Source organism: Sciurus vulgaris (genome assembly GCF_902686455.1).
Source record: "Sciurus vulgaris genome assembly, chromosome: 11".
NCBI classification, from domain to species: domain Eukaryota; kingdom Metazoa; phylum Chordata; class Mammalia; order Rodentia; family Sciuridae; genus Sciurus; species Sciurus vulgaris.
Window position 1 is genome coordinate 24,351,207 of NC_136472.1, and position 21,534 is coordinate 24,372,740.

Consider the following 21,534-nt stretch of genomic DNA (forward strand, 5'->3'; position numbering starts at 1 on the left):
AAAAGTCTACAAGAATTTACATTTTAAACAAGTTTCCCTGTTAATTTCTGTGCTGTCAGTGAAATGTCTGGAAACAGATTTCGGAAGCTGGAACTTGATGATTCTTTTTGTTCTTAGAATGTAAAAGTTCTATGAATTGATAAATACCAACAGGTGTTTTGAATATGTTTCCCTATGTTAGACTGTTGAGTAAACAGAGCTAAAATGGAGTTGAGCTTACAAAACTATATAATAAATAAATATCATGCATTTGATATAATACTCTTGTTTTTATGCCTTTTCATGAAATAATTGATTATTTTTTATGTTCATAATATTATTACTATTAATAATATTATTATCATTATTTTAAATAATAATTATTATTAACAATAATTATTATAACGATAATTGTCTGATGTCCCAGGGAAGGTAGTAGATGCCATATTTTTGATTCACAGACACCAGTATTAAAACATATAAAAGAGTATTCAATTTTTCACCAGCCACTTTATAAAGTTACACTTGTTCATGAAGTTTTCTGAGTCAGTCCCTATTGGAGAAATCAGGTGGATTTCTGTTGATTCCTCAGCAGGAGGTGAATAAGAATCATGAAAACTGGGGCTGTGGCTCAGTGGTAGAGTGCTTGCCTAGCACTTGTGAGGCACTGGGTTCCATCCTCAGCACCACATAAAAATGGGCAAATACAATAAAGGCAAGCTGTTCATCTACAAAAACATAAAAAAACAGAATCATGAAAACTCAGACTTTTCCCAGCTCTTAATCCAAGATCAGACTATCCATGAATGAAGAAGATATTAATTTGAATAGTTTGAATGTCATAATAAAAATTTCAAGCCAGGTGTAGAGGCTCATGCCTGTAATCTCAATGGCTCTGGAGGCTGAGGCAGGAGAACCATGAGTTCAGTTAGCCTCAGCAAAGAAACTCAGTGAGACCCTGTGCTAAGAAACTCAGTGAGACCCTGTCTCTAAATGACATACAGAATAGGGCTGGGGATGTGGCTCAGAGGTTTAGTGCCAGAGTTCAATCCTGGTCCCCAAAAAATATAATAATAATTCAGTGCTATATGCATGCTTTATGTAAAGATTAACAAGTTGTATCCCAGTAATACCCATCTTTTTAATCTATAATTTTATTTTAATTTAAGAGCAGCACATAGATTGGGAAATTTTCCATGCTGTACATGTATCACCAACGTCCTTCTGAACTATTATAAAGATTTTTAAAATGAGTGTATAACACCTCAGTATTTATCCTGAAGAATTAAAGTCATTTTCCTATAGCCATACTTGCATACATACCTTTATATCAGCACAATTCACAATATCAAACTATAGAAGTAACCTAGGTATCCCTTGATGGATGAATGAATAAAGAAAATGTGGTATATATACACAAAAGAATTTTATTCAGCCATAAGGAAAAGTGAAATTATAGCATTTGCCAGAACATGGATGGATCTAGAGACAATCATGTTAAGAGAAAATCAGTCAAATTCAAAAGATGAAGGGTTGAATCTTTTCTCTCATACGGAGAGCTAGAGAGGAAGAAGGAAATGAGGTGGGTCACGTGGATCTTCTAGAACTTTGAGTTTTAGGGAGGGCAGTGGAAGAAAGGGACCCATTTCATCTATTTAGTTGCAAATGCCATAATAATATTATTCTTTATGGCTGAATAATATTCCATTGGGTATATACACCACAATTCCTTTGAGTTTTAGGGAGATCCATGGAGGAAAGGGACCCAAGGGTGAGGAGAAAAGGTGGGAGTAAATTGGTCAAATTGCATTGTTATATTGTGTGCATGTATGAACGTGTAAGAACAAATCCCATCATTATGTTCAACTGCAATGAACCAATAAAATGTTTAAAATGAGGGTATAAGTATAGTCATAATGGTAAATTTGAAAGTTTGAAAAAATAATGTTCATTTTCAAATTTCAAGGTTCTAATTATTGAAATACACTGCCAAAAGGGTATTAAGAATCAATTACACCAACTCCTAATGTTAAATGTGAGTGGTATAACTACATTACATTACATATTTTTAGAAGCACATGTTGTTAATTGAAAGAGGTAAAATACACAACGCATTCATATTTTGAAATGGTTTCTTTTTTTTAGTATCTCTTTTGTAATTTATTTCTTAATTTTTTACAGGCTGCATTTTGATTCATTGTACACAAATGAGGTACATCATTTCAGTTCCATGATTGTACACAATGTAGATTCATACTATTCGTGTGATGATAGGGTAATGAGGTCTGTCTCATTCCACCATTTTTCATACACTCCTCCCTCTCATTTACTTCTACATAATCCAAAGCTCCTCCATTCTTCTCTCACTCCCACAACCTCCAACCCCATTATATATCATTCTCTACTTATCAGGGAAAACATTCAGCCTTTGCTTTTTTTCTTGGGTTTGGCTTATTTCACTTAGCCATATATTCTCCAATTTCAAACGTTTATTTGCAAATGCCATAATATTATTCTTCTTTATGGCTGAATAATATTCTATTCTGTATATATACAACAGTTTCTTTATCCATTCATCTGTTGAAGGGCATGTAAGTTTTTCCCACAATCTAGCTATTGTGAGCTGGGCTGCTATAAACATTGATGTTACTGCATTACTGTAGTATGCTGATTTTAAGTCCTTTGGGTATAAACAGAGGAGTGGGATAACAGGGTCAAAAGGTGTACTTATTCCAGGTTTTCTGAGGATTCTCCACATTACTTTCCTGAGTGGCTGCACCAATTTGCAACTCCACCAGTAATATAAAAGTGTGCCTATTTCCCCACATACATACCAACATCTATTACTATTTGTGTTCTTGATAATAGGCATTCTAATTGGAGTAAGATAAAATCTTAGAGTTGTTTTAATTTGCATTTCTCTAATTACTAGAGAGTTTGAACACTTTTTCATAAATTTATTAATTGCCTGTGTGTCTTCTTCTGTAAATTGTCTGTCCAGTTCCTAGGCCCATTTATAGATTGGATTCTTTGTATTTTTGGTGTAAAATTTTGTAATTTCTTTATAAATTTTGGAAATAAGTGTTCTTTCTGAAGTGCATGTGGAAAAAATTTTCTCCCATTCTGTAGGCTCTCTTTTCACCTTTTTGTTTGTATCCTTTACTGAGAAAAAAAAATTTAGTTTGAGTCCAACCCATTTATTGATTCTTGCTTTATTTCTTGTGCTTTAGGAGTCTTGTTGAGGAAGTCTGATCCTAAGCTAACATGATGAAGATTCAGGTCTACGTTGTCTTCTATTAGGTGCAGGGTCTCTGGTCTAATTCCAAAGTCCTTGATAGATTTTTAGTTGAGTTTTGTGCACGGTGAGAGATAGTTTAATTTCATTTTACTGCATATAGATTTCCAGTTTTGCCAGCACCATTTTTGAACAGGCTATCTTTTCTTCATTGTATGTTTTTGGCTCCTTTGTCTAGTATGAGGTGACTGTATGTATGTGATTTTTTTTTTTCTGTGACTTCTATTCTGTACCATTGGTCTGCCTGTCTATTTTGGTGCCAATACCAAGCCGTTTTTGTTACTATTGCTCTGTAGTATAGCTTAAGGTCTGGTATTGTGATACCTCCTGTTCCACTTTTTTAAATCAGGATTCTTTTGGCTATTCAAGATCTCTTGTTCCAAATGAAGTTCATGATTGCTTTCTCTATTTCTATGGGGAATATCATTGGTATTTTAATTGGAATTGCATTGAATCTGTATAGTACCTTTGGTAGAATGATCATTTTAACAAAGTTAATTCTGCCTATCCAAGAACATGGGAGATCTTTCCATCTTCTTAGGTTTTCTTCAATTTCTTTCTTTACTGTTTTCTAGTTTTCATTGTAGAGGTCTTTAACCTCTTTTGTTAGATTAATTTCTAAGTTTTTTTTTTTTTTTTTTTTTTTTTTTTTTACGGCTTTTGTGAATGGAGTGGTTTTCCTAACTCCTCTTTCAGAGGATTCATCACTTATGAATAGAAATGAATTAGATTTACATGGATTGATTTTATATCCTGCTACTTTGCTGAATTCACTGATTAGTTCTGAAAGTTTTCTAGTGGACCTTTTTGGATCTTCTAAATATAGGATCATATCATCAGCAAATAATGACAGCTTAAGTTCTTCTTTTCCTATTTGTATCCCTTTAATTTCTTTGCTCTGTCTAATTGCTCTGTCAAGTATTTCAAGGACAATGTTGAATAGAAGTGGTAAAAAGAGTATCCGTGTCTTGTTCCAGTTTTTAGAGGGAATGCTTTCAGATTTTCTCCATTAAGAATAATGTTGGCAGGTGCCATCACTTGTTGGTCATAGTCACAGAGTGAGCTGGCAGCTGAGTCAGGCTGCCTACATTGCAAAGGTAAGGGGGGAGCAGATAATCCACCCAGCTAGCAGTCCAAAAATAGATGTCATAACTGAGTGACCCCGCCTGACCCCTGCACCTAGGTCGGTGCCATCACTGGTTGGTCGTAGTCGTGGAGCAAGCTGACAGGCAAGTCAGGCCACTTGCGTGGTGGAGGTAGCAGGCGGGCACCCAACCCGCCTGCCATGCGGAGCTGGGAAGCCAACTCGCCCAACCACCAGGCCAAATACAGACGCCACCACTGAACAACCCACCCAACCACCACACCAAGGTTTGTCACCTCTGGAGTTAGCCAGAGGCTTCTTTATGAGCTGATGCAGGCATTTTGAATTACTCCTAAGGATGTTGCCATCATCATTGGAAGGGCAACTCCCTTCCTGAGACACCTACAGGAGGCTAGAGGACCTTTGACAAGACCCAGGAGCCAAGAAGAGGAGGTATTGAGAGACTTAGGACCAACTCAGAGCCACCAGGGAATATACCCCACCTGAAGGCCACCACCTGTAGAAAGCCAGCATCCTAGTGGAGCACCACATTATCAAGTTCCTGCAAGAATTCAGGCTACTGAAGACTAAGAGATGAGTTATTGGAAATCTATAGAGACAATATTAGTCAATAGAGGAAATCTGCAATATCCCAGAGTTTCACTATTAGAGGGGTAAATACCTGAGCAAAATGAGAAAACAAGGGAAGAAAATGTCCCAAATAAACCTAGATGCTATATCAATGAAACCCAATGACAGCATGGCCAAAGAAATGTCAGAGGGAGTTCAGAATGTACATAATCAAAATCATCAGGGAAGCAAACGAAGAGATGAAAGAGCAAATGCAGGCATTGGAGGATGAGATGAAAGGGCAAATGCAGGCATTGAATGATCACACGAATCGACAGTTAAAGAGCAAATACAGGAAGAAAAGATCATTCCAATAAAGAGTTAGAGATATTGAAAAACAAAACAAAACAAAACAAAAATCCTTGAAATGAAGGAAACAATAAACCAAATTGAGAACTCCATAGGAAGCATAACCAATAGGATAGAACACCTGGAAAACAGAACCTCAGACATTGAAGAAAAATATTTAATCTTGAAAACAAAGTTGACCAAATAGAGAAGATGGTAAGAAATCATGAACAGAATCTACAAGAACTGTGGGATATCATGAAGAGGCAAAATTTACAAATTATTGGGATTGAGGAAGACTTAGAGAAAAAAACCAAAGGAATGAACAATTTATTCAATGAAATAATATCAGAAAATTTCCCAAATCTGAAGAAAGAAATGGAAAATCAAGTTCAAGAGGCTTATAGGACTCCAAACACACAAAATTACAACAGACCCACACCAAGACACATTATAATGAAAATACCTAACATACAAAATAAAGACAGAATTTTAAAGGCTGTGAGAGAAAAGAACCAAATTACATTCAGGGGGAAACCAATACAGATATCAGCAGATTTTTCAATCCAGACCCTAAAAGCTAGAAGGGCCTGGAACAACATTTTTCAAGCCCTGAAAGAAAATGGATGCCAACCAAGAATCTTATACCCAGCAAAACTTACCTTCAAATTTGACGATGAAATAAAATCCTTCCACGATAAACAAAAGCTAAAAGAATGTACAAAAAGAAAGCCAGCACTACAGAACATTCTCAGCAAAATATTCCATGAGGAAGAGATGAAAAACAAAGAAGCAAATCAGCAAAGGGAGGAATTATCCTAAAGGAATTTGTCAAAAAAGGAGGACCCAAGTCGTGTCAAATAAATAAATAAATAAATAAATAAAATTTAAAAAATGAACCAAATGACCGGGAAACCAAATCATATCTCAATAATCACCCTGAATGTTAATGGCCTGAACTCATCAATCAAAGGACATAGACTGGCACATTGGATTAAAAAGAAAGATTCAAAAATTTGCTGCCTGCAAGAGATTCATCTCATAGAAAGAGATTCTCACAGACTAAAGGTGAAAGGATGGGGAAAATTATACCATGCACATGGACACAGCACAAAAACTGGAGTATCCATCCTCAAATCAGATAATGTGGACTTCAAGCCAAAGTTAGTCAGAAGTGATAAAGACATTTCATACTGCTTAAGGGAAGCATAAATCAGCAAGACATAACAATCATAAATGTCTATGCCCCAAACAGTGCCTCATCCACATATGTCAAACAAATCCTTCTCAATGCCAGAAATCAGATAGCCCACAACACAATAATACTAGGTGATTTTAACACACCTCTCTCACAGATCTCTGAACAGATCCTCCAAACAGAAATTGAACAGAGAAACCATAGATCTCAAAAACACAATCAATAATTTAGACTTAATGGACATTTATAGAATATGCCATCCAACAAAAAGTGAATACACTTTCTTCTCAGTAGCACATGGATCCTTCTCTAAAATAGACCACATATTATGCCACAAAACAACTCTTAGCAAATACAAGAAGATAGAGATAGTACTTTGTATTCTATCAGATCATAATGGAATGAAATTACAAATAAATGACTGAGTAAAAAAAGAAACTACTCCAACATTGGAGATTAAATAATTGGCTATTGTATGATGAATGGATAACAGAAGATATCAGGAAAGAAATTTTAAAAATTCTTAGAGGTAAATTAGAACAAACAAACAACATATAAAAATCTCTGGGAAACTATGAAAGCAGTGCTTAGAGGAAAATTTATTTCATGGAGCACATTCAATAAAAGAAGAAAAAAATCAACAAATAAATGACCTAACACTAAGGCTCAAAACCCTAGAAAAAGAAGAACAGAGCAACACCAGAAGTAGTAGAAGACAGGAAATAGTTAAAATCAGAGCGGAAATCAGTGAAATTTAAACAAAAGAAACAATTGAAATATTGACAAAATAAAGAGTTGGTTCTTTGAAAAAAAAAAAATCAATAAACCCTTAGCCACAAAAAAGAGAAGAGAGAAAACCCAAATTGAAAAGATTCCGAATGAACAAGGAAATAACACAACAGACAAGATTGAAATACAGAACATAATTAGAAGCTACTTTGAAAATCTATACTCCAACAAAATAGAAAATCTTGAAGACATCAACAGGTATCTAGAGACATATGAATCCCCTAAACTGAACGAGGAGGACATACACAATTTAAATAGATCAATTTCAAGTAATGAAATAAAAGAAGTTACCAAAAGCCTACCAACAAAGAAAAGTCCGGGACCAGATGGGTTCTCAGCCGAATTCTACAAAACCTTTAAAGAAGAGCTCATTCCAATACTTCTCAAAGTATCTCATGAAATAGAAGAGGTGGAAACCCCAAACTCATTCTATGAAGTCAACATCACCCTGATACCTAAAACACACAGAGGTATATCAAGGAAAGAAAATTTCAGACCAATATCCTTAATGAAACTTGATGCAAAAATTGTCAACAAAATCTTAGTAAATCTCATACAAAAATATATTAAAAAGATAATGCACCACGATCAAGTGGATTTTATCCCAGGGATTCAAGGTTGGTTCAACATCCAGAAATCAATAAATATAATTCACCATATTAATAGACTTAAAGTCAAGAACCACATAATTATTGAAATAGATGCACAAAAAGCATTTGATAAAATACAGCATCCCTTCATGCTTAAAGCACAGGAAAAAATAGGGATGGTGGAAACATATCCTAACATTGTAAAGACCATCTATGCTAAGCCCATGGCCAATATCATTCTAAATGGTGAAAAACTGAAAACATTCCCCCTAAAAACTGGAACAAGGCAGGAATACCCTTTTTCACAATTCTATTCAACATTGTCCTCGAAAATCTAGCCAGAGCAATTAGACAGACCAAGGAATTTAAAGGGATATGAATAGGAAAAGCAGAACTCAAACTATCCCTATTTGCAGATGACATGATTATATATTTAGAAGAACCATAAAATTCCACCATAAAACTTTTTGAACTCATAAGTGAATTCAGTAAAGTTGCAGGTTACAAGATCAATGCTCGTAAATCCAATGCATTTTCATACATAAGTGATGAATCTTCAGAAAGAGAAGTTAGGAAAACTACCCCATTCACAATAGCTTTGAAAAAAAAAATCAAATACTTTGGAATCAATCAAACAAAATAGGTGAAAGACCTCTATGATGAGAACTACAAAACACTAAAGAAAGAAATTAAAGAAAATCTTAGAAGATGGAAAGATCTCCCATGTTCTTGGATAGGCAGAATTAATATTGTCAAAATGGCCATACTATGAAAAGTGCTATACACATTCAATGCAATTCCAATTCAACTCCCAATGAAGTAACTTACAGAAATAGAGCAAGCAATCATGAAATTTATCTGGGAGAATAAGAAACCCAGAATAGCTAAAGCAATCCTTAGCTGGAAGAGCGAAGCAGGGGTTATCGCAATACCAGACCTTCAACTATACTATAAAGCAAGAGTAACAAAAACGGCATGGTATTGGCACCAAAATATACAGGTAGATCAATTGTACAGAATAGAGGACATGGACACAAATGCAAATGAATACAATTTTCTCATTCATACTAGAAAAAGGTGCCAAAAATATGCAATGGAGAAAAAATAGCCTCTTCAACAAATGGTGCTGGGAAAACTGGAAATCCATATGCAACAGAATGAAATTAAACCCCTATCTCTTACCCTGCACAAAAATCAACTTACAATGGATCAAGGACCTTGAAATCAGACCAGAGACCCTGCATCTTATACAAAAAGAGGTAGGTCTAAATCTTCAACTTGTTGGCTTAGGATCAGACTTCCTTAACAGGACTCCCATAGCTCATGAAATGAAAGCAAGAATCAATAATTGGGACAAATTCAAACTAAATAGCTTTCTCTCAGCAAAGGAAACTATCAGTAATGCAAAGAGAGAGCCTATAGTGTGGGAGAAAATCTTTGCCACTCATACTTCAGATAGAGCATTAATTTTCAGAATAAAGTACTCAAAAGACTCTACACGAAGAATACAAATAATCCAATCAACAAATGGGCTAAGAATATGAACAGACACTTCACAGAAGAAGATCTACAAGCAATCAACAAACCTATGAAAAAATGTTCAACATTTTCAGTAATAAGAGAAATGCAAATCAAAAACTAACCTATGATTCTATCTCACCCCAATTAGAATGGCGATTATCAAGAACAGAAGAAACAATAGGTGTTGGCGAGGATGTGGGGAAAAAGGTACACTCATACATTGTTGGTGGGGTTGCAAATTAATGTAACCACTCTGGAAAACAGTATGGAGATTCCTCAGCAATCTAGGAATGGACCCACCATTTGACCCAGCTATCCCACTCCTTGGCCTATACCCAAAGGACTTAAAATCAGTGTACTTAGAGATACCCAAATGTTCATAGCTGCTCAATTCACAATAGCCAGATTGTGGAACCAACTTAGGTGCACCTCAATTGATGAATGAATAAAGAATCTGTGATATATATATATACATATATATATCATGGAATATTACTAAGCCATAAAGAATAATAAAATTATGGCATTTGCAGGCAAATGTATGCAGTTGAAGGATATCATGCCAAGTGAGATAAGCCAATCTCAAAAAACCAAAGGAGAAATGATGTCACTGATAAGCGGATGATGACACATATAGGGGGTGAGAAGGGTGCAGGAATGGAGGAAGGAGGGACTCTATATAGGAATAAGAGGGGCGGGAGGGGTGGGGAGAGGAGAAAAAAAAACAGAATGAATCAAAAACTATTACCCTGGTAAATGTATGATTACACAAATTGTATGCCTCTCCTTAATGTACAAACAGAGAAACAAGATGTATCCCTTTTGTTTACAATAAAAATTAATTAAAAAAAGAATAATGTTGACTGTGGTATTAGCATAGATGGCCATTACAATGTTGAGGTATGTTCCTACTATTCCTATTTTTTCTAGTGTTTTAATCATGAACTGGTGCTGTATTTTATCAATTGTTTTCTCAGCATCTATTGAAATTATCATATGATTCTTAACTTTAAGGCTATTATTGTGATGAATTACATTTATTGATTTCTGAATGTTGAAACAACCTTGCATCCCTGGTGTAAAACCCACTTGATCATGGTGTACTATATTTTTAATATATTTTGTATGCAATTTGCCAGTATTTTGTTAAGAATTTTTGCATCTATGTTCATCAGGGCTATTGGTCTAAAGTTTTCTTTCCTTGATAAGACTTTGGTTTTTGTAGCAGAATGATACTAGACTCATACAGTGAATTTGGAAGGGTTCCCTCCTTTTATCTTTCCTGGAATTCTTTGAGGAATATTGGTATTTGTTCTCCTTTAAAGGTCTTGTAGAATTCACTGAAAATCCATCTTGTCCTGGGTTTTTCTTGGTTGGTAGGCTTTTGATGGCTTCTTCTATTTTGGTGCTTGAAATTGATCTATTTGAATTGTGTACATCTTCCTGATTGAGTTCAGAGGAATCATATGTCTCTAACAATTTGTCATTTTGTCAATGTGTTTGATATTTTCTATTTTGTTGGATTACAAATTTTCAAAGTGCTTCTATTTATGTTAGTATTTCCATGGTGTCAGTCATGATCTTTCTTTTCCATCACAAATTCTAGTAATTTGAGTTTTCTCTCTCCATCTCTTCATTAATGTGGCTAGGAGTTTATCAATTTTGTTTACTTTTTCAAAGAACCAACCTATTTTGTCAATTTTTGAATCATTCTCTTGTTTCAATTTCATTGATTTCAGCTCTGATTTAAGTATTTCCTGTCTTCTACTATTTTTCATGTTGATCTCTTCTTTTTTTTTCCTGGGACTTTGAGATGTAATGTTAGGTCATTTAGTTGTTGACTTTTTATTTTTTTAATGCATGAACTCAATGCAATTAACTTTCCTCTTACTACTGCTTCAGAGTGTCCCAGAGATTTTGATATGTTGTGTCATTGTTCTCATTATCTCTAAGAATATTTTTATTTATTCCCTGATGTCTTCTGTTTCCATTGCATCATTCAATAACATATAGTTTAGTCTCCAGGTGTTTGAGTATTTTTTGTTTGTTATTTTATTGTTCATTTCTAATTGCATTCCATTATGGTCTGATAGGATACAAGATAGCATCTCTATATTTTTATATTTATTAATAGCTTCTTTGTGGCATAGCATATGGTCTATTTCAGAGAAAGATACATGAGCTGCTGAGAAGAAAGTATATTCACTTAAAGATGGATGAAATACTCTGTAAATGTCTATTAAGTCTTTATCATTGATAGTATTATTTAGTTCCATAGATTCTTTGTTCAGTTTTTGTTTGGAGGATCTATCCAGTGGTGAGAGCAGTGTGTTAAAGTTCCCAACTATTATTGTGTTTTGGTCTATTTGATTCTTAAAATTAAGAAGGGTTTGTTTGATATACATAGATGCTCCATTGTTTGGGGCATAAATATTTAAAATCATTATGCCTTGCTGTTTTATGCTTCCTTTAAGCTGTATGAAATGTCCTTCTTTAACCTTTCTGGCTAACTTCATTTTGAGGTCCACTTTATCTGATATGAGGATGGAGACTCCTACTTTTTTACTGGGTCCATGTGCATGGTATGTCTTTCCCCATCCTTTTGCCTTTCGTCTGTGGGTGTCTTTTTCTATGAGATGAGTCTCTTGAAGGAAGCATATTGTAGAGTCTTTCTTTTTAATCCAATCTGCAAGTCTATGTCTTTTGATTATTGAGTTTAGGCCATTAACATTCATAGCTATTATTGTGATATGATTTGTATTCCTAGTCATTTTGGCTTATTTTTAGTTTTTTAACTTGGTTTCCCTTTTGATTGAATTTTCCTTTAGGGTAGTTCCTCCCTTTGCTGACTTGTATTGTGTTTCACTTCCTCCTCATGAAATATTTTGCTGAGAATGTTCTGAGGGAGGCTTCCTATTTGTAAATCCTTTTAACTTTTGTTTATCATGGAAAGATTTTATTTCAACATCAAATCTGAAGGTTAGTTTTTCTGGGTATAGGATTCTTGGTTGGCTTCCATGTTCTTTCAGAGTTTGAAATATATTGTTCCAGGCCCTTCTTGCTTTTAGAGTCTGGGCTGAGAAATCTGCTGATATCTATATTAGTTTTCTCTTATATGTAATCTGATGCCTTACTCTCACAGTCTTTAAAATCCTATCTTTATTTTGTACATGATACATTTTCATTATAATGTATGTTGGTGTGAATCTGTTGTAATTTTGTGCACCTGGTATTCTGTAAGTCTCTTGTATTTGATTTGTCATTTCATTTTTCAGGTTTGGGAAATTTTCTGATATTATTTTGTTGAACAGGTTGTTCATTCTTTTGGTTTGTATCTCTGTGCCTTCCTCAATCCCAATAATTCTTAAATTCGGACTTTTCATGTTATCCCATAATTCCTGGAGGTTCTGTTCATGATGTCATAACATATTCTCAGTTCATTCGACTTTATTTTCAAGATTATTTTGTCTTCATTGTCTGAGATTCTGTCTTCCACAAGATCTATTCTGTTGGTGAGTTCTACTTTCTACTGAGTTTTTAATTTGCTTTATTGTTTCTTTCGTTTCAAGAATTTTTTTTTTTTCAGAATCTCTACCTCTTTATTGAAGTGTTCTTTAGCTTCCTGCATTTGCTCTTTTAACTGTTTACTGGAATGATCATGCATTTCCTGCATTTGCTCTCTTATCTTGCCTTTGCTTCACAGATCATTTTAATTATGCAGATTCTAAATTCTGTTTCTGTCATTTGCTCAGTGACAGGGTCTGTCTGAGGTGTTAGGGGTTCCGTCTGCACTGTGGGGGGGAGAAGGTGGGCTCAGCCAGTTTCATTTTTTTTTAGTGCAGTGAAAACTGATGAATGAAGTCAGTTAGCAGCTCCTTAGACATATAGCAAGTTTTTCAGACAAGATGTTTGTTTCCTAAAGCAGGACAGACCTACAGTTCTTAAACTTTGCCCTGATAACAGAATTATAAAGCCTATTTTGTATGGGATGGTGAAGAACAGTATAAGTTAAAGAATGTCAGGGCGAGGAGGGACCTAGAGGTCATGTGGCCCATTTCTCTTGTGTAAAATCTCAGAGAAGTAAAGCAACAGAAAGAGAGCAGCCAGGGGTCTTCTCTCAAGACTTGCTCCATTGGGTGACAGCACATCCCACCTTGGCACTTCTGTGTTTGCTGACATTGATTCTGGGTAGGGAACCAGATCAGGCAAAGGGTTCCAACACGTGGGGCATCAATGACCTTCAGCTTGTCTTAGTCCAACTCTCTCTCTGTTCCATTCTTCATGTCTGTATTTCTCAGTGTGTAAATGATGGGGCTATGTGCAGGAAAAACAATGGTGTCAACAGAGAATACACTTTGTCATTGCTGGCAGAACAAGCCCTGACATAGTTGAAGAAGAGGAAATGAAGAAGAGGAAAAGCACAGTGATGTCTGAGTCTCAGATGGAGAGGCTTTGAGGGGCACTTGGAGAAGTAGGTCCTCAGTGCTTTCTAACAAATGTACCCCACAGAGTAGCAGCATGCACCCTGCATAAGAGATAGTTTTGTTCTTTGCTAACAGGTCAACAATCATCTTGGGTGCTGTGAATGAAGAATAATGAATGTCAAGAAGACAAGAAGTTGAGAAAGAAATATATGGGAGACTTGAACAGGTTGTTCATGCAAACTGTCAGCCTGATGAGGAGGCTTCCCAGCAGAATCACAGTTTGGAAGAAGGAGAACAACACAAAACAGACTTCCTCCACTTCTCGGTTCTGAGAAAGGCCCCAGAAATAAACTCAGTTACTTTTTTTTTTTTTTTCCATGTAATGGATTCAGTAGGCCAAATTCCCAAAAGAATTACATTACCCGAAAAGCAAAAATCAGAAAGACTATCAGCACTTATTTCCAACTCAGAATAAACCAATGAACACAGTACTAGAATATTGAAAAATGGGTATTGACTGTGCATTGCCATGCATCCCTACAATAGTTATAGTGCATGTATTCTGATCATTTTTCCTCATTTATATATCCAATGTATTCACTTTGAATAAGGAAGCCAGTACAGAATAATAAACCATCTAATAATAATAAATTATAATAATAAATCACATCTAAGTGTTAACAGTCACTTAACTAATAAAGAGTTTATCTTACATATTTTTGCTAATATTTATTTGTGGATAGTAATTCTCTTAGTTCTCTTCTTATAAAAGATATAATCAACATTTGGAAGCACTCTGTTTTGGGATATGTTGCTAACTGTATATCTGATATTCCCTTACTTTGATCATAGAAGTAAAAACATGTTCATGTTGTACCTTCTGAATAATGCCAAGCCTGGTCACTACGTTCACTAAGGGGTCCTTAGTGTGTCAAGACTGAGTGACTTCTGCAGGCGCCCCTTCAGGTATTTCTGTGGATGAACTTAGGTCCCTGCTGAGCTCAAGCTCCTACAGTGAAGCGGTATTGGATTGTGCGGTTGAAAGAAGAGGACTCTTACACAACCCTGATTCTGGAATGGCATTATTGTATACTGGATAACTCATTTACCACTAAGGAGCTTCGGTTTTCTCATTTGTGAAAGGACAGGATTTTAATTTCATTATCACCATACAGATTGTAATTTCTAACTTGATAATTAATTTCTCCTGTAGGTTAGAATAAAATAGAAAATAAACAGAAAAGAAGAAATTTGTGGAGACAAGGAAACCCTGTTTGATTTGAAAGGGGAAATGGAGTCTCAGGATATTTTTCTACCTTTTAACTCAGAGTCATGGAGGATTCCCCATAATTTACTCTGGCTTGACATTTTAAACATTTGTCAAGTAAGTGAAAAATATATCAATAACAACAACTGTAGGGAACATTTCTCAAGCTTATCTGACAGCAGTCACTGACACCATGGTCTAAGTAAGCCAAACAGTCTGTACAGAGACACTGAGGTAATGGTAAAGACTTGCCATGGGATGAAGGTCTTTGCAGTTGCTGAGGCTGAGCTGGAGCTGAGGGAAGGGAAGGCCTAGTTCTGTCAAGCATCCCAGCAAGCTGTGATGTGAGCTCGCCTGTGCTGCCTTGCCTCATGCTGTGTGCAGGAGCTTAGGGAACCCCCAGTCCTTTGTCTTAGACCTGTTGCTGCTGTGCAGAATCACTTAGGCATGCTTGGTTTGTTTACACTACCTAGATGTAAAGTTCACCTATAGGCTGACTCTGTTATACTTTAACAAATGTGTTAACCTGATTGGATAATGTGCCTATATATGTCCTGTGCAACTCTAATTACAATTAGATCTGTGCCCTCAGAGCTGGATCTCAGATGCCTGAGTAAGCATGCTGGGTAAGGCTAGGTAAGGTAGGAGTCATTCGTCCTCACCCTCAGTGAACCCTGTCTCCGAACATCTACAAACAACAAAACATACAAAGGAAAGAGTGGCCTTTAATATCTACATCCCTCATGTGTCTTTCCAATTTTTTTTTTCTTCCAGAATATATAAGTTCTCTCCATCTGGGTGAACTCAACAATTCAGGAAGAGATTGTCCTTTAGTGATTATTGTGATAGGCTTAGGAAATGCTTGGTTTAAATTAAATGGATTTAATTTAATTTAAGTAGACCTTCTGTGTTGGAGTTCCAGACACAGTAGTGAGGCCACTTTAAGTTTGGATAGAAAAGGGCACATGGGGTTACTCTAAGGGACTTGTTAGGTTCTTCATAAAGTCAGGCCACAGACTTAAATGATTCCTGTCATTATAGGTCATGCCCCTATAACCCCATCCTTTCATCAATTGTCTAGTTCGTTGCTTCCCACTGCTTTTGAACCTCAGTTAGACTTTCTGCAGCACTCTCCCCAGAGACTTTCTGATTTTGGACTATTTCAAGTTTAGTCTACATTACACACTAATGATAATGATGATGGTATAATATAATAATAATACTGTAATTCAGATTCAATATCAGGCACATGCCCCTGATTTTACACATTTCTTCCTCTGTTGCTTTTGTGCTGCGTTTAGCAAAAAGTACGATTCTCCACTGAGAATCACTTCAGTATAAGAGAACTCAAATCATAGAATTTTTTGAGAACTGCAAATTATGTTTTTGACTGCTTTAGAAGAAAATGAGCATCTCCACACTACTTCTCCTCTAGTGTCTATACCATAAAATTCTAGAAATCTTCTATCTCCTGAAATCAAGACCCACTTAAAATGATTCTACCCCCTCCCCTTTCTGATCATTTAAAAGTGGAAGAGTCTCTCACTTTGCTTTGCAATGACTGACATTTTCTTTTTTTAGTTGATGGAGATACTGGGGATTGAACTCAGGGGTAGTTGACTTCTCAGCCACAATCCCAGCACACTATTTTGTATTTTATTTAGAGTCAAAGTTTCAACCACTTGCTTAGCACCTTGCTTTTGCTGAGACTGGCTTCGAACTCACTATCCTCCTGCCTTAGCCTCCAGAGCCTCTGGGATTACAGGCACATGTCACCGTGCCCTGCTGGCATCTTCTTATCATGCTTTTAATACCCTGTCTCATAGTTACATGTGGATGTACTTTATCATCTTATCACCTTAATGTTTTTCTCTATAATTACTTTACATAGTGTCTTGCAGTTACATTACAAATATTTAAACACAGCCCTTGCACTAATTCCTATGCCATCAAACACTCTATATTTGTTAGAGAACAAAGGAATTTCATCAGTATTTTGCAGGGTTTGAATTTTCCTTTTTTCCTGCAAATGTTCAAAATGAAATAAATAAAGCTTGAAGAATTGTTTTGCGAATTATCAGTGCCTAGATATTTCTGATTCCCTAAACACAAAGGTTTCTAGACATCAGAATTCTTGGTTTTGTCACCTAATAAAATCTGTCATTCCATGGAATCTTTGACCGGGAATGCTCTTTTCTCTGTTTGTAAGGTATATTATAAAGCAATGATTTAATATCATAATGACCATGGGGAGAGCGTTTTTTCAAATACTTTCACCATAATCAAACACAAATCACAACCCTTACAATGAGATTTAATGTAAAGTTTTCTTTTGAAATTTTATAAAATTAAAAATGCTTTTGATTTATTTTAAAACCAACTGATTCTCACATTGAGGACCTTACCCTAATTCAAGCCAATTCATCAAACACAAGTAATTTTATAATTTCATACTTTGTTCCTTGAGTTAATAACCTTGGATCTTCATAATTAATAGTAATTTCATATAATATTACAATCTGTTTTATTTCATTGATAAAAGTTTAATTGTTCTACTCTTTTGAAATCTCTATTTGAATGCAATAGTGTGCATTTAACTGTGATATGGGAGTTCGCTGCTTTTTTACTTAATTGGGTATATATCCATTTCTGTATAATTCTCCATGAGGTAGGATCATTTTCATTCATGATATTTTCCTGAACTGAACTGTAAGGGTGGCCTAATATTCTTCTAGGTTTTTAAGTAAAAATTTGGTGTAATCAGTACATGCTATCTATTTGATTCATTTTATTAACAGTACTCTTTCCTGTGTTTCTTTACACTTAATTCTTGAATTTGGGGGTGAGGTATGATATGGAAGTTGTGGTGTCCTAGCAGGGTGGCAGCTGTCATATTCATGACTTTCAAAAACTAGGAAGTGGAACACATGATAATACTGAAGCTTCCATCAGTGACTTCATAAACTTAGGTCATTCACAGAAGTTACTGAGCTAATCCCTGAGAAGGACCTCAGGGAGTCTCCTCTTGATTGTTATGACCAATTTCCATGAGAACTCAGATTGTCCCCATTATGAAGATTGAGTCTGATCAATAACAGCATTTTATTTTATAGATACATGATGACAATTCAACTGCCAGTCTTAAAGTGTTACAGCAATGGCAGATGTCACTTAGTGTGCAGCCTTTGCTGATAAAAATAGTAACATCTTTTTTTTCATTTAAAAGTTAAAAAAATTAACTTCCCTTCAACTATTTCTTCCTTGGACACATAAAAAGAGATTAACTTAATATTGACTGTGCATGGGAAGATCCTCTCTCATCCATCTATTGTTGATTAATTGTTAAGGGAAAGTTAAGAAAAGATAAATACAAAGGTAAATATGATACACGGTAAAACAGATGAAGGTATGTTTTATTTATGGAGAAAAAAGATGACAGTGTTCTCATAATAAATTTAATTTGGGAGTTAATAATGCTGCCTACATGCACAAAAAGAACATGCTTATTATAAATAAGCAGCAGAGCTGGGCATGGTGGCTCACCTCTGTAATCCCAGCAACTTTGGAGACTGAAGAAGAACTTCAATTTTGAGATCAACCTCTGTGATTTAGTAAGGTCTTAAGAAACTTAGCAAGACACTCACAAAATTTAAAAAGGGTTGGTGATGTACCTCAGTGGTGGTAAGGCATCTCTGGGTTCAATCAAATATATAGATCTAGAACCTGCAGCTATAGACTTTTCTGTTCACCTTCACGTTCCTGAATTGGATAATCCTTCCAGGAGGTAATCTTTTCCAGATCAATATCTAAGAAGCTAAGCTGAAACCTCCTTGATCTGCTATTATTATATGAAGAACTAATTCATAGTTAACTTACATTAGTCAAATGTGAGCAGAATAATTATACTGCTTGCATTTTTTAGAAGCAAAATTTGTTAAGTGAAAGAGTTAAAATATACAACATGTACATTTTTTTTTGTCATTACCTTATTTTTTTACTGCAATTAAAAACACCAAATGGGAGTGCATAGGGCATATTTCTACCTGTGGGAGGTATTTCCATCACAATATCTTTTTTTCCTAAATCAGGTGATAACTACAGTTTTTATACTTTGTTCCAATAACTTTATTTGAATGTCATTTATGTGTGGAATTATGAAGGTCAGAATAAGTAATGGATTGCCAAATTTAAGAGTGCCCTGAGGATAATCTGATCCATTTCCAATGTGTACAATTACAGACATAAAGCAACAGAAAGAGAGAGGATAGGGGTCTTTATTCCTCAAGGCTTGCAACTGTGGATGACACCACACAACCCCTCATAATGAACTTTGGATGCTCAAGATGACCAGAGAGTGAAGGGGCCTGTGGATGGCTGCTTAGTGGTCATAACCAGGGACACCAGGATGAAAATCTTGGTGGCACCAAAGGAGATGACATAAATATCTGGACTATGCAGCCATTGCAGGAAATGATGTTCTTGCTGGGTCACAAAATCCATAATCCATTGAAGGGCTGCCATGGAGATAAAGCAGACATTCCTAAAGATGAAAGAGTTGGTATTCTGCTTTTCATAACATTCATTTTTTCCTTTCTATAAAACACAATATAAGATAATTAAAAAGCAAACCACAGATGTGGAGAAAATATTAGCAAAAAATTTTCTAATAAGTCACTGTTATCCAAATTGCACAAAGAATCCTTAAAACTCAGTAAAAAGAAAGCATCCACCAACTTTATTTAAAATTGGGCCAAAGACTTTAGTAGACACATCATCAGAGAAGATAGGCTACTTATAAGCTGATGAAGCTCCTCAGCATATGTCTTTGGAGCATGCAAATCAAGACAGAAACGAAATACTACTGGACACCTAATAAAATGTCTAAATCCAGAACAGGAAATACCAAAAAGAGTGTGAAGTTGTACAGAAACAGGAACTCTCACTGTCACTAGGAATGGAAAATGGTAGACCCACATTGAATGATTGGCAGTTTCTTATAGACACCCTTACTATAAAATTCAGAAATCACAACCCTTTTTATTCACAAAACAAGTTGGAAACCTATGTCTACACAAACTCTGTGTATAGATATTTGTATCAGTTTTCTCAAAACTGATTGCCAAAATTAAAAGAAATCAAGATGTCTTTCAGAAATTTAATAAATAGATAAGCTGTGTTATATCCAGATTATGTATAAAATGAATGGACTATTACTCTCTATTAAAAAGAAATAACACATCAAACCATGGGAAAAACACAGAGGAAATTTATAAGCACACTACTAGTAAATGGAACCAGTTTGCAAAAATTAATATTACATGATTTCAACTATGTGCCATTGTGGAAAATATAAAACTTTAATTTGCATTTTACTATAAATATGTGTTCTGCCATCACATTAAGTCAAAAATCCACAAAATATTCATAAAGAGTGAAGGCTATTGTTAACTGTTTTGCATGAAAATCATATGACCATGCAGTTTCATCAGTTATAACAACTGCATCACTTTGGTGGGGAATGGCAATTATGAGGAAGTGTTCTATAGGTACAGGTAGGTGGTGTAAGAAAGCTCTGTCACTTTCTCTCTATTTTACATTAAAGCCTATATTTTAAATCTCTGTTCTTCATTGGATGTAAGTTTGATCTCAGTTAAAAATGATTTTCAAATTAGTTTATTGCTCTAATCTTAAGATAAAAATAGTCAAAACTAGTGTTTGTTTTTATATAGTAAATTGATTAACTGAATTTCCATAAACATAAGTTATAGAAATATTTTTAAATATTAGTACATAATAGTAACTTTGAATATCACTTAGACATAATAGTAACTTTGAATAGTAACTTAGACATCATCAAAATTCAAAGATTTTCCTTCTGAAATGTATGCCATTAGCAAAGTTAAAATCTTACCCACAGAGTAGAAGAAATACTAGCAAATCTGGTATCTAATAAGGGAACTTGTTTCCAGAATATGTATTAAAAAAACACACTTCATACTAAGAAGAAAAATAAGCCAATTAAAAATAGAGAAAATATACAAATAAGATTTTCTCCACAAAATTATGCAAGATGCCAAAAAACACATGAAAAAATGTTTAAACTCTTTGAGCATTTAAGAAAGACCAACTAAAGCCACACTGAGATGCCACAGCCCACCCCAGATTCATAGAAAGAAAATAGCAAGAGCAGTCATGGTGTGGAGCAACTGGAGCTCTAAACATTGCCAGTGGAAACACAGAAGAGGGCTTCCACACTGAAAAAACTGTTTGACAGTTCCTCAGCATGTTCCATATGTAGTCGTGGTATGACCTAGCAATTACATTGTTAGGGAAACACCCAAAAGAAATGAACATACCTTTGCACAAAATCTTGTACTTTATACTCCTAGCAGCTTTATTCAAAATAGCCAGAATCTAGAAACCATACACCAACTAACTGATAAATGGAATATTATTAGACAGTAAAAGG

The 21,534-nt window shown here is 35.1% G+C and overlaps 1 protein-coding gene and 1 pseudogene across 2 annotated transcripts in view; one reads left to right on the plus strand and one right to left on the minus strand.

Annotated features, from left to right (window-relative positions):
- LOC306638485 (olfactory receptor 4S2-like) overlaps positions 1-19,586 on the minus strand; it is a gene marked incomplete at both ends in the record, with an annotated part of 194,242 nt that extends 174,656 nt beyond the window's left edge. The window contains 3 exon segments of the mRNA XM_079101738.1: positions 13,899-13,982; positions 13,984-14,149; positions 19,430-19,586. Of these exon segments, the coding sequence (XP_078957864.1) occupies positions 13,899-13,982; positions 13,984-14,149; positions 19,430-19,586 (407 nt within the window).
- LOC306639797 (olfactory receptor 4C11-like) overlaps positions 1-21,534 on the plus strand; it is a 337,410-nt pseudogene that overhangs the window by 223,620 nt on the left and 92,256 nt on the right. The window lies entirely within an intron of this gene.